Source organism: Uranotaenia lowii, chromosome 2 (genome assembly GCF_029784155.1).
Source record: "Uranotaenia lowii strain MFRU-FL chromosome 2, ASM2978415v1, whole genome shotgun sequence".
In the NCBI taxonomy this organism is placed as follows: Eukaryota; Metazoa; Arthropoda; class Insecta; order Diptera; family Culicidae; genus Uranotaenia; species Uranotaenia lowii.
This window is the reverse complement of record NC_073692.1, coordinates 283,839,241-283,856,329: the sequence shown is the minus strand read 5'-3', so window position 1 is coordinate 283,856,329 and position 17,089 is coordinate 283,839,241. Positions and strand designations below refer to the sequence as shown.

General features: G+C 35.6%; 1 protein-coding gene across 1 annotated transcript in view; it reads left to right on the top strand.

The window, feature by feature from the left end:
- The window catches only part of LOC129746785 (phospholipid-transporting ATPase ABCA1-like), a 41,263-nt gene that overhangs the window by 12,963 nt on the left and 11,211 nt on the right, over positions 1-17,089 (top strand). The window contains exons 3-5 of the mRNA XM_055740665.1: positions 2,932-4,285; positions 4,360-4,669; positions 12,483-13,426. Coding sequence (XP_055596640.1) covers positions 2,932-4,285; positions 4,360-4,669; positions 12,483-13,426 — 2,608 coding nt within the window. The remainder of the gene's footprint in view (positions 1-2,931; positions 4,286-4,359; positions 4,670-12,482; positions 13,427-17,089) is intronic.

The window sequence follows — 17,089 nt, the reverse complement described above, 5'->3', positions numbered from 1 at the left end:
GCATATCAATCAGTCAAAAATAATCAAGCTTTCTTTCAACAAACAGGGTAGCTAGTAAGTATTCAATCAGTTGTGTCGGTCCAAATTATCTCCATTCTGGATTCCAATGAAATCGTTGGGCAGCTTTCCTCCATCGTCTGTTCGGCTGGAATAATTGCATCTGCGATGTCAGCTGCCTCCCTCCACTCTCTATCGTTCTCCGGAGTGATGACCAGCACTTCGGGTCCTCTTTTAAATTACTCAAAACAATTTTGATTTTTTTTCGATATTTAATTAAAGCTACGTAGCTTTACTTGAACCCCTACCCCCCCTCTCGTCACACATCGTCACACAAAGTCAAACCCCCTCCCTCCCCCCCAAATGCTACGTCATTTATGCATGTTCCCTAACACATTTGACACATTCCACCGTGACGTGAAATCGCTTTTCCGGACTTTCTGCACTGTTATCATTCTAGAAGTCAACCAATTCACTTGAAAATAAAAAAAATTGTAGCAAACGGTCGCAAATTGAATTTCCTTTAAAATGAATTTAATTTGGTCATTTTTAAATTTAAGCTGTTTTTGTTGTGTTTAATTACTTTTGTGATGTGAATTCACGTTAGAATTAACCATTTCGGACTTTAAACATACATCTTTGATTTCCTGTTCTCTCTGTGGAAATAGAATATCGGTGAGTTGTAAAGAAAACAATAACCCACAATTTGATGTACGTAGCCTTTCGATTAAACAACAACGAACGAAGTTATGCTTATTTGAAGTTGTGACGTGAATCCACTCAGTTCAAACAGAACAGGGTAGTTGACTGAATTGACTGAATTCACGTCACAAAATATAAAGTTATACTGTGGTTATACTGAACCATTCTTTGGAGTCTTCAAATTTTATGTACACTTTCAAAAACGATATTTTGTTGTTCCGACTTTTACAATCATAAATTTTTAGTATCTGCTACAACTTTTTCATTATTTTGATTGGCACTTGAATAGCAACATATTGAGGAATCATATGTTAAAATTACTGCTGTCTTCATTTCAAGATTCCCCAAAAAAATTATTTATTATTTTTTTTTTTCAATCTTTTTGTATTTTTATTTGAAAATAATGAACTCATTTAAAAAAATCAACTAAATTATGCTCGATTTGTAAAAATCCGACCATCTGGAGGGTCAAACAGCTTTCAGAGCACATTTTTCATATAAAATTTAACAAAAAATCAAATTTTGTGACGTGAATTCACTCATTCGCGCTGTTGTAACTCAGCTAGATTCCAACCAATTTCTATAAACTTTAGAGTTTTAGAACCGTCTTATCATGCTCAAAGAAAATCTCATTTTTTTATTTAAAAAAAAGTCAGAGTTTTCTCGTAAAATTAAAAACTTCCCTTTTTTTGTGACGTGAATTCACTCATTTGCGACTGTTTTTGTTGTCATTTCAAACCAACTACATTGGATATAAACAAATTCTTTTTTTTACAAAATGAAGCCGTGTTTTTTGGCTTCTGAACATACATAAAATATTTCCAAAAAAATCATCCATATATTAAAATTAATGATTTTGTAAAAGTTATCAAAACACCACTTTTTTCAACAAAAAAACTGATTTTCAAAATCATCTAAAACATGTGTAAAAAAACTTTTTTCTCTTTTTTCCGTTGGTTTTGTGTAATTTGAATTATCAAAATTATAGACAATTTTGAGATTTTTTTATACGCGAACGGATGAAAATCACTTTTGAGCGGTACAAGCGCGTGGATTGTGTCATTTGCCGATTTATTCTGTTTTTTTTTAACAATCTCTCCTTTTCACGGGGTTTATATTTCGTCTTTTCTACCTAAACAAGTTTTTTCTCTCGAAAATAAACCCTGTGTGGTTGTAACTTTCCGACCAAACTGTCAATAATTTTTCATGAAGCAGAAAAAATAATGACTAAATAGAAAATTGGTGCATGTCCTGTTTTTTAATGTTTTTAAGCTTCTTTAAGCTGAAGCTGTTTTGACAGCTGCTAATCAAACAGTTGCCATTAATGTAGATTGTAAGAGTAACGTGGCTTAAAGCAAAGTGCACAAAAAGTAAGTTAAAACAATGATTAGCGAGTTGATTGAATAAAATAATGTCAAAATTCCAAATTTTATTTATAACATGCGATTGAAATAGTGCCGATATTTTTTTTCATATTGCCGTACAACGTTCCATTACGTTCATGAACAATAAACAGCAAATTCAATACTCAGCTTATGTTGGGTGGTCCCGGTGGTCCAAAATAAGTCTAAAAGTAATTAAGTAGGACCTATTTCCGACATGTGTCAAATTGCTATTAAACAAGCTTTTTTTTGGTAGTTCGGGCTTGCAAACTAGTTTTCAAGCATTTCATCATAGCTGTGAACTTGTTTGTAGTTGTTAAATTCATCACAGGCAGAAAACTTCGTGGAAGTTGACTCCAATAATGACACGTCCTCCTGAAATGGGCTAGATTTGGCCCAACCGTGAAAAATGTAAACTTTGTTTTCAATTTTCTAGCCTTATCAGCTTATTTAAATGGAATCTTAGATATGATTAGAATCATAAGAAGTAGCTTTAACTAGATTTGATCAAAATTTCATGGTTGACATGATTTATGAGAGAAAAATTAGAAAAAAGCTGCAAGGTGGTCCAAAATAGGTACCTGATCCAAAATAAATCCTACTGAATGGAAAATAGCCAAACACAACAAATTAAAGAGTGTTTTTCGAAATTAGCTTTTATCCCATAAAGTTTTCCAATTCTTTAAAAACGTACAACGGACACTTATATTCGGTAATTTTTATTATTGAAGGCACCAAGATATCGTGCTGGCATGATTTTTGATTTAATAACACATGTCACACATATAATCAATCGTCGTTTTTTTATTCATTTTCTTAATTATAACTTCAACACATCTGCTCATTTTAGGTGAAACCGTTGATGAGTCCTCGTCTACCAACAATAACATCGAAAATGAACCAAAGGGACGACCAGCTCGTATACGGATCAAGGCGCTGCGAAAAGTTTACACCAACAAGAAGGTAGCCGTCGAGGGTTTAACCTTTAACATGTTCGAGGGTCAAATAACGGCCTTATTGGGTCACAACGGAGCAGGAAAAACCACTACTATGTCCATGTTAACCGGCATGAAGAGGCCGAGCTCTGGAACAGCCATCATCTGGGACTACGATATACGATACGAGATGAAGAAAATCAGAAACTCTCTCGGATACTGTCCGCAGCATAATATTCTGTTCGACGAATTAACGGTTCAAGAGCATTTGTACTTCTATGGCCGACTCAAAGGATTGTCGGCTAACCAAATAGAGTATGAAATCGAAAAATATATCAGAGCTCTTGAGTTGGAGGATAAAACAAACGTACAGACTTCGAGTTTATCCGGCGGTATGAAGAGGAAATTATGCGTTGGGATTGCCCTTTGTGCCGGATCCAGAGTAGTTCTATGTGATGAACCAACTTCGGGAATGGATCCGGCTGCTAGGCGGGCTTTATGGGATCTATTGATAGCTGAGAAGAGGAAAAGAACTTTGATTCTGTCAACACATTTCATGGACGAAGCTGACATGCTTGGGGATCGGATTGCGATAATGGCTGATGGAAGACTGAAAGCGGTTGGCTCCTCGTTCTTTTTGAAAAAGAAATTTGGTGTTGGATATAGACTTATTTGCGTAAAATCACCAGAGTGTGACGTTGAAGCCGTGACTAATCTTTTGAAGAATTATATAGTCGACATACATGTTGAATCTAACATTGGAACTGAGCTATCTTATTTACTGCATGAGGAGCACGCGTATAAGTTCCAATCAATGTTGGAAGAATTAGAGAGTAACGTGGAAAGATTACACATTTTGGACTTCGGAATATCTCTAACAACTTTAGAGGAAGTATTCATGAAAGTTGGCTCTGATTCTACCGGGATGAGTGATGCCATAAGTATGAGCAGTATAACGACATCTTCAACCGATCTAGAATCAAACTCCAGTGTTGGAGAATACGAGTTGAGAGAAGGATTCAAACTGTTCACTTCACAAGTGAAGGCCTTATTCTTGAAGAAAATTTATCAAACTTATCGGAATTGGTTTTTGTTCCTGGTGCAAATAGGAATTCCCATTCTATTTGTATCTGTAACTATAGCTGTGGTTCGAGCTTGGATCGGTTCAAGAGATATGCCACCACGAGCCCTCACTATGAGACATCACAACCCATCGGTGACTCTAGTACAAGTCGACAACAGAGAAATGCGATCACCGTTATCACAAGCGTAAGTTTTTTATCTGAACGTTACACACATGTTGACCTCCCGAATGCATTTCACTAATGGATTTTATTGTTTAGAATTCTCGACAATTTCATTCAGTACATTCGAGTGACCGAGGGCTTGACGGTGAGCAAAGTCAGAGATTGGATAGTTCAAGCGTTCTTGAATCTGGCCGAGCAGCAATTGGTGTTGGTGAATAGAAACTTCGTCATCGGGGCAAGCATTTTAAACGACAACTACACAGCCTGGTTCAACAACGAGGCGCTACATTCGCCTTCCATCTCTCTTGGTGTGATGCATAACGCCATATTGCGTACCTTTGCCCAATCTGAAGAATATCAAATCGCTGTAACCAATCATCCGCTTCCATATACAGATGATACAAGGGTAAGAAGTTGATTGCTTTAAATGTCTCAATTTTCAATTATTAATGCAGTTTTAATGAAACCCATTTTTTTAATTACTAATTGACAAAGAAAGATGTGTTGGGCAATCAAATATGAAATAAGTCAAAGTCCTTAAATTTTTCTTAATTGCACATGATAAAGTTGAACATTTAACATTTTACCATAAAAACATTTAGAAATGGGACACTTTCTTTCGGTGATAGTCAAGTTGCTAATAATCGGACATGCCAAATTCTGATTGCATTGTGTTGCCTGTTAAAAGTTCTATTCTATATCGAAAATGTTAAACAAATAAGATTGTTCATAAAAGAAAAAAAGGGAGGAGAGATAAGGGCATAATGGCCACCTTAATGAAAACGCTTATTTAACCGTAGAGAACAGCTATAATATATAATATGTGAATTACATCATTGTTTCGTGTTCACTCAAATAGTCTATTGTCTAATCCTCTCGAACAGGAATCGAACTCGAGTCTACTGATTACCTCTTCGACACCTTACCAATAGGCCAAATCGACAGATGAAACAAGTCAAGCTGTAGCTCTTTTATTCAGTTGACTTCATCGAGTTGAATTCGCTGCTAGATTATACGGCAGAAAACGCTCATCTTGCCCTGATTAATAGTGCTCTGTTCGTCCCAGGTCAACAAATTTAAGTAAAAACGCGTTTTAAAATGGATTAAAGTGAAAAATCAAAAATTTTATTATGTTGAAAATTGAGAAACAATGTGTAAATCATGTTCCAGTGCGTACATTTCAGATCAAGATGATTTAAAGGTCATGAAAGCTCATTTGGTGGTGCTCAAAAATTATAATATTTTCGTCACTTGAGAACCTAGCTGGTTATTATTTAATATTTCAGTAAAGATGAAAATGATATTTCTTTTTTGGTGAAAAATTAATACCATAGGTAGTACGAAACAAATCCTCATCAAAATTTGTTTAAGAAAATACGTACTTTTTTAGAAAAAGGAGTGCTTATTATGCCCTGGGTACTCGTTATGCCCTTTCTCCCCTTAATTACTACATTAATTCTAATCTGTTTAATAATCGTTTTCCAAGTGTATTTGTGTCTCAGATATTTTTAAATATTTTATTGTATTCTCTGAGCGTCGGATAGCACCTTCAATGTTTTGCCTCGTTTGGCCGTCAAGCTCTCCTCGGTTTGGTTTTCAACTATGCATTTGCAGAAAAGCCTCTTTCCATCGTCGCGTTCCCATGAGATAAAATAATAATTTTTGACAATAAGATCGTCAAATTGGAGAACTGCTTCTTCGATTGGACAATAAGTTCCATCCAAAAATATCCAATCGTTGTTTTTTTGGTATTCCGATAATGATGTTTTTATTCAAGGTATTGTACACAATGGTCCGAATTCATCCTCAGTTTTATCGGCACAAGCTTCACTTAAGTGTTGCTTATAAATAAACAAATACTTCCAAACATAGCTCCATACGATTTTTGGCAATATCTGGATTAGACTGGCCCAAATTTGTATGGGATGATTTTTACAACATTTTTTTCAACGCGGCACCCCCTAGATTGGTGCATTTAGGTGAAAAAATGACTTTCTGAAAGTTTAAGGTCATTTGGCAGAAGCACGAGCTGGCGCAAAGGACTTGAAATTTGTATGGAGATTTTCGGTAAAATGTATGAAAAATCGACATACTTTCACTCTTTGTGCTCTAAAATATGTTTCCAGTATGCCAGAAAGCTCAGAATTTCAGAAATTGTAGTTCAAACAATGACAAACAAGTTTGTAGAAGATTGTGACGCGATACGAGTTGACTGTGATGAATTATTTGCAATTGAATGTGTGATTTTTTTCGCATTTCATCGATATATCGTGAACGGGATATAGGTGGATTATTAGAACAAACGTGATCGCATTGTCACACAATGAGAATAACAGATAGAAAGTTTGTGAATGCAAGAAGGTCTAAATGCCCCACAATAATGTTTGTCAGAGCTTTTTTCGCAACTTTGCCGAGGACACAAACTTTCCATTTGTTATTCTCATTGTGTGAAGATGCGATCAAGTTAGTGCGATTATTAGCCCATACACCGTTCACGATATATCAAAGAAATGCGAAAAAAATCACACATTCAATTGCAAATAACTCATTACAGTCAACTCGTATCGCGTCACAATCTTCTACAAACTTGTTTGTCATTGTTTGAACTACAATTTCTGAAATTCTGAGCTTTCTAGCATACTGGAAACATATTTTAGAGCACAAAGAGTGAAAGTATGTCGATTTTTCATACATTTTACCGAAAATCTCCATACAAATTTCAAGTCCTTTGCGCCAGCTCGTGCTTCTACCGAATGACCTGAAATTATCAGAAAGTCATTTTTTCACCTAAAGGCACCAAACTATGGGGTGCCGCGTGGAATATAAGGAATTTTTCTGTTATGGGCCAGTCTGGATAGTTGGCAATCAAAACGGAGTTTACGCACGATAGGTACCGAGCAAGGTTGCCGAAATCACAGAAAAATCTGTATTATCACAGAATTTTGAGCAAAATTTCGTCACAGATCACAGAATTTTGAAAATTTTCACAGAATTCACATATTTCCTAAATTTTGTAGAGATTTCAAAATTATAATTTTTTTTTGTCTTTTTCGGCTTTTTATTTCTGACTAAAGTATTGTAAATTTTTTTTTTTCAATTCAAACTATAAAAAATTTCCAATTTTTTTATGTTTGACATGATTTCCCTATGAACTTCTTAGAAAAAGCGTCACAGAAAACCGTCACAGAATATCAGGTTCAAATCACAGAATTCGAGAATTTTTTTTTGACAAAAACACAGCTTTTTTTTCGGCAACCTTGGTTCCGAGGGATGGAATATTATAATTATTATTAAAAGTTTATTATAGAGGATTTTAACTAATACTAGTCCTTCGTCCTCTGAGAAAAAGGGAAAAAATACATATACATACACAAATACACTACATTACAGTTTTCCTAACAAATTTTTCATCCTAACTTTTTTTCATTGCTTGGATTCAAAGCAGAGGAAACGTCGTGACTGATGCCGTTAGTTTTTCTTTCCTGGTCATACAAACGACATTCTCCAATCAGATGCTTTACAGTTAAAGGCTCGTTACAGGTGTTGCATATAGATGTTCCAGTAGTCCAAAAGCTTGAATGAGTTAGAGTTGTATGACCGATCCGAAGACGCATGAGTGATCGCCGTTCCAAAGGATCTGTTCTATCACTCCAAGGAATGGTGGTGTTTTTAATTTCTCGAAGAAAGAGTTGTCGACTATTAAACCACGTTTGTTCCCAAGTTTTTCGTACCTCCCTTGAGATTATGCTCCTTATATCTTGAGAGGGAACTTCGAAAACGATTTGTTCACAAGTTCTTCCTCTAGCGGCTAGATTGTCAGCTAAAACGTTGCCAGTGATTCCAACGTGGCCAGGGATCCAACAAAGAGACGCGTTTAATCGTGTCAATTAAAATTCAATGCTACGTATCCAAGGATGGGTCGATTTTCCAGATTCAACAGCAGACAGAACACTAGCGGAATCGGAGAATATAACAGCATGGAACTTTGATTTGGCAGCTATCGTAGTCAGCGCGAAGAGAATAGCCATGGCTTCGGCCGAAAATACCGAACATTCCTCATTTAATTTAAAAGCATATTCCTTAGATCCACTCAATACTCCAAAGCCCACCCTACCATTAGACATAGACCCATCCGTGTAAATTGAAATAGTGTGATTGTACGAATCTTTCAAGTGGTTATTGAATAGCTGAACTGCTTTACTGCTATTTTCACCAACTTTATATTGATTTTTTATTGTCCAGTCAACGTGAGGAACAGTCGCATTCCATGGTCTCATACCAACAGTTTTTAAACAGGCAATAGATGGTATTTCTTTTCCTGTTATATCTTTAAAGAAATCCAATGATCTTTTAGAGGCGGGAGTAGTATTTCCTGTAGGTTTATCTACGAAAGGGATGGAATAAGTCAAGGAAGATCGTATAGCCATTTTGTTTAAAAATCCACAGTAAAATGATCGACAGCTATTTCTCGATACAAGGATATCCTTAAGGAGGACAATTGTCGGGAAAATGACCAGATTCTTGCTTTTTTCATTTCCTATTTAGTTGAAAATCCAATTTCTATGCTTCACGGTGGTTAAAGATTTATTTTTGAGAGGTAAGTTCCAACAAGTCTTTTTGATTTTACGTTCAATGGTTCAGTCTTTACAACTTCCTCAATCAATGCTCTTAGAAGCCTGGTTAAATCATTGAATAGAAACGGAACCATCGGCTTATGTCTGCATACTCGCGTAAAAAAGACTCACACAAAAAAATCAATTTTAATCAATTTTTTTTAATGAAAAATTGCGTTTAAGTTTTGGATGCTTTTCTTTAATTTTTTTTTCTCCTCTTGTTTTTCTTTTGGCAGCACGTTCTGCAACGCGTTTATTTTCCACCCAGTGAACGTCACAAAATTTTAACGGAAATATAGTTGCAGTATAATCAGCCCATCTTAATGAAATGTTTTCGAACAGGCTATACAACGCCCTCAAAAATTCATCGAAATTAATTTCACTTTTCCCTAGTGCTTCCTTGGACGAGTTACATATGTAGGTACAGTACAGTGTGAAGTTTACAGCTTACAATGGTGAGAATCTCGTACGCCAGATTTGAAGCAAACTCCAGAGTTGAGCCAGTTAGTTTCTTGAGCATTTTCCAATTTACTGCTAGACCGTCCATGGAACTTTGGATAACTTTTTTCAGTAGATCAGGATTTTTTTTTTTTGAAATATAGTTTTACACCATTCAGAAGATCATTCGAGCGTGTAGATGATAAAAATGCAGAACCAATATTCATTGCTTCAACTAGGTTTGTGTAGAAAATTGAAAACTTCATTTAAAAAATAGGGAGCAATATCGCTCCCTATTTTTTGAATGCGCTCCTAGTTGTCGGATCTGGAATGTTTTGACAGTAGAACTTTGTTCGGAAATGTTTCCTCTATCAGTGCTGAAAATTTCATAACGATTCGTTTTGTTCCAATAAAGTTGCACGTAATGGAAGCCGCGAGGCGAAAATTAATTTTGGAGACCCACGTCAAAAACCCGACGTGGTCTGGTTCAAAAATCGTGAAATCTGATTTTGGGCGGCTTCCTGGCCAAACATTTTACAAAGCCACTGATCGGGCTGATGTCCCCGCCAAGTTCAAATTCGTTTTTGCCGATAAGTTGGCAAGAAAGTGGTTGATCTGGCAAGGTTTTTGCAGCTGCGGACGCAAAACCCCGGTTTTTGTGAAAAAAAGACCATGAACTCCGAAATGTACAAGGAGGAGTGCCTGAAAAACGTTTTTTTTTTCTCGTACATTAGATCTCACAAAGGACCAATAAAGTTTTCGCCAGATTTGGCAAGCTACCATTACAGCAAAGAGGTACTACCAAGGGATTGCAGTGGAGAGAGAATTCTTTGCGTTTGGAATGGTAATGATCGAAATTCCACAACTGCTTAACACATTGTAACAATTTGCAACATTTGCAACATGAAGAAGAATGGTAGGATGACTCGGGATGCAACAGAGATGAAGAGATTGTGGAACAAAATGGCCGCTGAGGGCAGTGAATGGCCGCTGAGGTCAGTGAATAGGGTGTCCAAACTATGATGAGTGGTTCTCGACGAAAAGTTCGAAATTTCATCAAAACAACATCGGAATATTTTTTTTTCTTATTTTTACTTTGAAGTGCAATAAAAACCCTACATTTTGATTACAAAACATTTTTATTTCGTTTACATAGCTCCGAGATAGACCGTTTTTAATGCGTCTAGATTTTGCGTGATCCATGCTTTAATTGCAGCTGTGATCACTTGTTCATTCAGCACAAATTTGTTGAGAACACTTGATGATTCACCAGTTTGATGCAGTTTCAATGACGCTTGATTATAAGTAGCAACCTGGATTTGGACTAATGGGGTTCCTATTCCAGCAACATTCATGGGAGGCTTCGGATTAATCCGGGACATCCAGATTGTCTAAAATTAAAATCAATATCTTTTAAATCTTACGAATAGCTATGAATGCGAATGATGTGTTGTAATTAACATTAACCTAGAGGCATTTTCAATGAGGAAAAGTTGTCAATTTGTAGGTTAAGTAGTTCGCCGCGCTTGAACTTTCCGCTGATAACTTTTCTCTTTTTCATGACTGGTGAAAGCTACCTTTTCCATGGAATTTATCTTAAAACTCCGATAGCATCACTTGCATCGAGCTGAACCGGCATCTTTGAGATCAGCCACGCACCACGGAAAGAATTCCGCATGCCGAGAAGAAAACGTTGTCGATTTTAAGCTTGACATGACACCACATTTGTGTAATGAATGAAACAATAGGCGATGGAAGTGAAAAGTTATTCTTTCTCTCCTTGAGAAAACCCCTTTAGATCTGTAAAAAAGTTGAGTGAAATTTTAGCTGCCTTCCCTTTGCACTAACGCAAAACCAGCACCCAAATTCTGCAGCGTTTCCATCCTTATGCTGATTGATTTTCATCATTTCGCTACAAAAACTAAAATCAGATCGAAATTGTTGTCTTCTCTTTTTCGCGTTACCACACATACATACGTACGGATATTTAACAGTTTCAAAATGTTTTTTTTTTCTTTCTTTAAAAATCAATGCTTTAATTAATAAAGTATGTTTTCTCTCTCGAACAAACGAAAAACGTATGGATGAAAAATTTTGCTCTCTCTTTTCCTCGAAATAAACCGACGAAACTATCAGCTGCTATGCAAGAGCCTGAATGAAACCATAACAAAGCATGCACTAAAATGCATTCACTGAGCCAAAAATTCGCGATTTTTCCCTGATAGGTTTCAAATCCCAACTTTTTCCCGCATCTCTCGAATGGGAGGCTACCCTAGTAATCTTTATCGAAAAACGTTATAGACATAATTTTAAACTTACTTTTATTAGTTATCAATCAGTGAAGTGAATAATATAGCACAGATAGAGGGAGTCAAATATAAATCAACTGATAAAAGAATATGGGACAGCTTTGCGGTACATTTAGTACGCATGCGAAATACACTCGCAAGGCTGTCCCACAATTATTTTCTCTTCTGTATCAGGAAATTTGAATGTAAAAATCCAATCAACGATATTTCACAACAATTATCTTAATATCTATGAAGAAAGAAACAGAAAAGGTAAAGTTAATTCAATGTTTTTACATATGGGACAGTCTTGCCTGGAGCGGCATATACGTCAGATAAACCAAACCTCAAAAATAAATTTTTGCTAGTTCCGAAGCTTGTAAGCTTTACTGCATGGTACCGAGGCCTGGCAACACATGTGTTCTTATGCACGACAAAACTTGTGAATAATAATAAATTTCAAAATATTACAGTGATTGAATCCTGTAACATCTCTACTCGCGGCAGAACTTTATCAGAATAAAGTTTGCTGGTTTTTTTGCGAAAAATTTCATGATTTAGCAGGACTCTGCTCTGGTGGTAAAAAAAACCACAATTTTCGTAACGAAACCTAAGGTTTTCGCTGTTTTCAAAATCCAAATTTAGTACTCTTGTTTGTATGTACCTCGAAACCTACGATCTTAACAAATCGATATTACTTTTAGTTAGGAGACGATTCGATTATGTTTTTTGTCAGATTTTGCCAGCTGACATTCCAGTGAAAACGTGTGTTAGTTTGTAAAAGTACAAAACTTTAGTTATTATATTTTCAATCTCAAATTTCATTCCGATAATGTCACTATAAGCAAATTAACATCGAATCTTCCTGTTACCTTTACAGCTTCAAATGAGCCGGGCACACAATAATCTAGGATTCCAGCTCGCTTACAATACCGGTTTCGGGATGGCATTCGTGTCCGGGTTTTTCGTTATATTCTACATTCGAGAGCGTGTCACCAAGGCCAAACTGCTCCAGTTCGTGAGTGGCGTCAATCGAATCCTGTACTGGCTAACCGGCTTTATTTGGGACTATGTGAGCTACGCAATCGTGTGTTTGTTCATAGTTGCAACGGTCGCCATGTTCCAGGAGCCGGGTTTCAGCACAGGTGACGAAATCTTCCGGCTGTACGCAATTTTCATCATAATTGGGCTCCCGGCGTTGCCTCTGGCGTACATAACCACGCTCTTCTACGATGTGCCTCCAGCTGCCTTCATCAGAGTTAGTGTGGCCTTCATAGTTACTGGAACTGCCCTTTTCATTTTCGTTTTCCTACTCGGGACCGATATGTTCGAGCTAGATGAACTGGCTGAAACACTCTCAACAGTATTCCTCATATTCCCGCATTTTATTCTTTGCGATGCGATCGTAAACTTAAGTCGAATGTCGATCACCATCAACATGTGCGAAGCTCCTCGACCTCCCGGTGTGACTCCGTTGCCCGTTTGTGGAGATGATTTACATTACTTTCAGTGGGAACGTCCTGGCATCGGACGACATCTTTACTACAGTTTGATTATGATGGCATTTTATTTTGGTCTGTTGTTCCTGTTGGACTTCAAAGTGCTCAAAGTAATAGTGCAAAAGACCAGAGAGTGGTACTACAAAGGCCAATACAGTTTGCAATCTAATGATCATGAGCTAGATTCAGACGTCAAGGCGGAAAAGGAACGTATCGATGTGATGACTGAGGAGCAAAGGAAGGATACCAATTTGGTGGCCCACCAGATGACAAAGTACTACAATCGTTTCCTGGCCGTCAATCAATTGAGCGTAGGCATTAACAGGTAAATTAAAGATTAATATTTATCACATTGGGGTGCGATAATATTGTGCCATTCAGTCAAATACAATTTTACTCAATATTGTTTTTATGGGAAATTGAACACAATGAAAAATGGACCTACAGGAAAAATATCTTTTCAAGAACACTACTGATTAAAAAAAACTTACGGTGTTCTTATGACTGAACATATGACTTAACATTTCAGATTGGCAAAGTTTATTCGGGTTTTACCCGGATTTAAAAAACAAATAATTGGAAAACGCATGAGTTCTGCATCTACTAAAAAAATGATAAAAATATACTTCAAACAATTTTTGGAGTTGTAAAATCAAATCTTAACACCACTGATGTTAAAAATTTCCATGTTTCGCTTTCCTAGTTTTTTTTTTTATTGATTTTAACCGAATTTGCCCGGTATTGAACGGTTTCGAATTGAGTTGAAAATTTTGAAATCAGTTTCCTCAAATAAAAAAAAACGCATGAGTTTGAAATCTACTAAAAAAAATGATTAAAATATACTTCAAACAATTTATGGAGTTGTAAAATCAAATCTTAACACCACTGACATTAAAAATTTCCATGTTTCGCTTTCCTTGTAATTTTATGGAGTTTTACCGAATTTGCCTGGCTTGCTCGGTTTCGAGTTGAGTTGAAAATTATTAAATCAGCTGCTTGAATTCCCAAATTCCTAAAAGTTTTTAAAAGGAAATTATTTTAAGCCTTATAATACTGAAATAAGCTTAAAAATGTGAAAAAAAACAAGGGAAAATGTTGGCTGCCAACTAAAAAAAATCTTTAAACTTCAAAATGGTAAAAAAAAAAATGAAGTAAACAGTGCTGATTAACGAGATTGTACCTACTGTACACACAAAAAAAAAGCATAGTAAAACTACTAAATCCGTGGTTTAAATGAACAACAGGCAATCATATTTTTGAGTCAAATATGTTTTGTTGTTTATAATACCTTACGCATAGCTATTTTACCATGTGCTCAATTTGGCTGCGCATAGTAAATTCGACTGCGTTTTAGTAAAATTGTCAATGAAATGGTGCATTGTTTTACTTCGTGGCTAGTAAAATTGATATGTTTCATGATGAAACTAGTATGTGTTAAGATAAAAATTAGTATGCACGAGGAGCTTGATTTGAATATTAAAATTACTATGCATGTTTGTTTGTCTATTTGCATGCATGCATTATGACTTCATGTAAAACATTGAAATTCACACTTCCGACACACGTCGGTCAATGTTAGTGTGTTCTTCCGATGCTCTGGAAAGATTTTTTCAAAGGTATGATTTTTTCAAAGGTATGAAAGGTATGAAAGCTGCTCAAAACTTGTTTGTTTACTCGCGGGTTTGATGATAATGATCCTGAATAAGTATAAACAACAAGAAAGTTTACCATAGTAAAATTATCATACGCACTGATGTTTTTGAGTCAATAATGTTTTGTTCTCAAAAGTACCATGTGCGTAGTATTTTGTTGATATGAATTGGTGCCACAATGTCTAAATTACTATGCGGACGCTAGTTGTAATAGAAATTATGATGAAATCATCATGACCATAGTATTTTCGACAACAAACATTGACAGTTATCGAAAATTACCAGGCACATAGTAATTTCAATAATGTTTCAAGTGTACTTTTTCAAAATTGATGTTATAATTTGCGTGGTTGAAAATACTATAACGCAGAAATGGTAAAATTATCATGACAACGTCTTTGGAATAGCAACCCAATTTTTTCCGTGTATTTATACCCATACACGCAAAATAATCCGCACGTCACGGCTACGTGAAAAACAACTTTTTTTTTCTTCAGAAAACGAACACAAACAGGTACAGGATCTCAATGAAACTTGATGTTTCCTCGAAGAGATTTCTTTCTTCTTAACCCTAAGCGTACATCTTTCGAGGATATGATGGCTAGCATCTTACAAATGCTAAAACCACCAATCCACAGAAAGTGTACCATGTATGCCGTGACCGGGGATCGATCGCATGCCCGCTGGCTTAAGAGACTTAAAGGCTACCCTCTACGCCACGGGCTGCAGAAAAACACGGCAAAACATTATTTTTTATTCACTTGATTTTCACGTAGCTTCTACGAGTAAAACATGTGAACGCACCTCAATAAGAATGAACTTCAGTAAAAATTTACGTGAAATTTTAGTATGTCCGATGCGGTGTGATGATGAAAAAGGTATGAAATAATTTTAGTTTCAAAATGAAATTTGGTTCGAGTTGTTTGATGTTTTCTTTATCTTTGTTTAAAAATAACAATGAAAAATAAGTTGTTTCTATTTATTTTCACAATTATTATTCAACACAATACACAACCACTATCACTGCTTTTTTTTGTAAAGAGAATTCCCGCGAATCTGCGGACTTATTGATGAAGTACACGATGCTGGCCTTCTTTTGTCTTTCTGGTTTGTTTCCATTAGACTTGCCTAAACAAATATTCACAAAATTAGAATTCGAAACCGATAAAAAAACATCTTGAATCGAATTCACCAAAACGCCAGCGATTTCTTTAAGTCACTAATAGAGATGTACCGAATATTCGGACGGCCGAATATTTGGCGCCGAATACCGCCAAAAAACCGTTAAGCCGAATATTCGGCTCACTGAATAGTTGAGCTAGGTATTCGGCCGAATAGGCCGAATATTTATTTTTTTAAACTTAAACAAAAACAGACTTGTCAAATTTTTCAACTGATGTTGGATAATTTATAAAATATTCAAAAGAAATGTTGAAAATCTTTAAAATAATCAAAAACTTAAGGTCGCAATAAAAAATTTTAGGTGTACCCGTGTATTTTTTACTGTAGTTAGCTTTATATATCGATTATACTTCTTGATATATCCAGGCTTGTCAATAAACTCAATAAAAAATTCGAGAAAAGTTAAATCTGACCGGAATGGACACATATTTTGTTAACTTTTCAGATTTTACTCGGGTTTATTCAGATTTTTTGCTAAATCAAATTAAAAACTCAAATGTCTCTTTGAAAATTTTTAAATTTTGCGTACAAATCGATTATTTAGAGTGAATTTATTCGTTGGATACGATATGAACACTGCTGTTGTGATTCGACGAAATCTTTAAATTTCAATTAATTTTATTTCTTTTCCTTTTGTATGTTTGAGAATGATGCTAAGTTTCTGTTTTGATTTTTCTTTATTATTACAAGTTTTTCAAAGAATCGTTCTGACCCGACCCAGTAGTGTGGATACGTGTCATAGTTTAAAGATCATCGTTTTTTGGCAACTTTTTTTAAGAAATCTAGCAAAAATTAGACATTCATCTAATTGGATATAGAAAAAAGCAAATTCAAATAGCTTGACACCTGTTTTCCAATGTTTGGTCCCAGATTTCACTGGAACCCAATCTCTTTTGTGATAAACGTCCTAGAAAGGACAAGTTATTTGATGTCCTTCAGCTAATGGTGACATTTTGAAAATCAAAGAGATCTCTACCTAAAAAAGACCCAATCAATTAAATATCTGGTTGGAAATAATCGACTTAAAACATGAGGGGCATTGAGATGGCAGTAATAGAAGAAAAATGAATTTATTGTTTTGGATTTCTATTGAAAATTCAACAGAATATTCGACCGAATATTCGGCCGAATATTCGTTTGGCCGAATAGTTGAA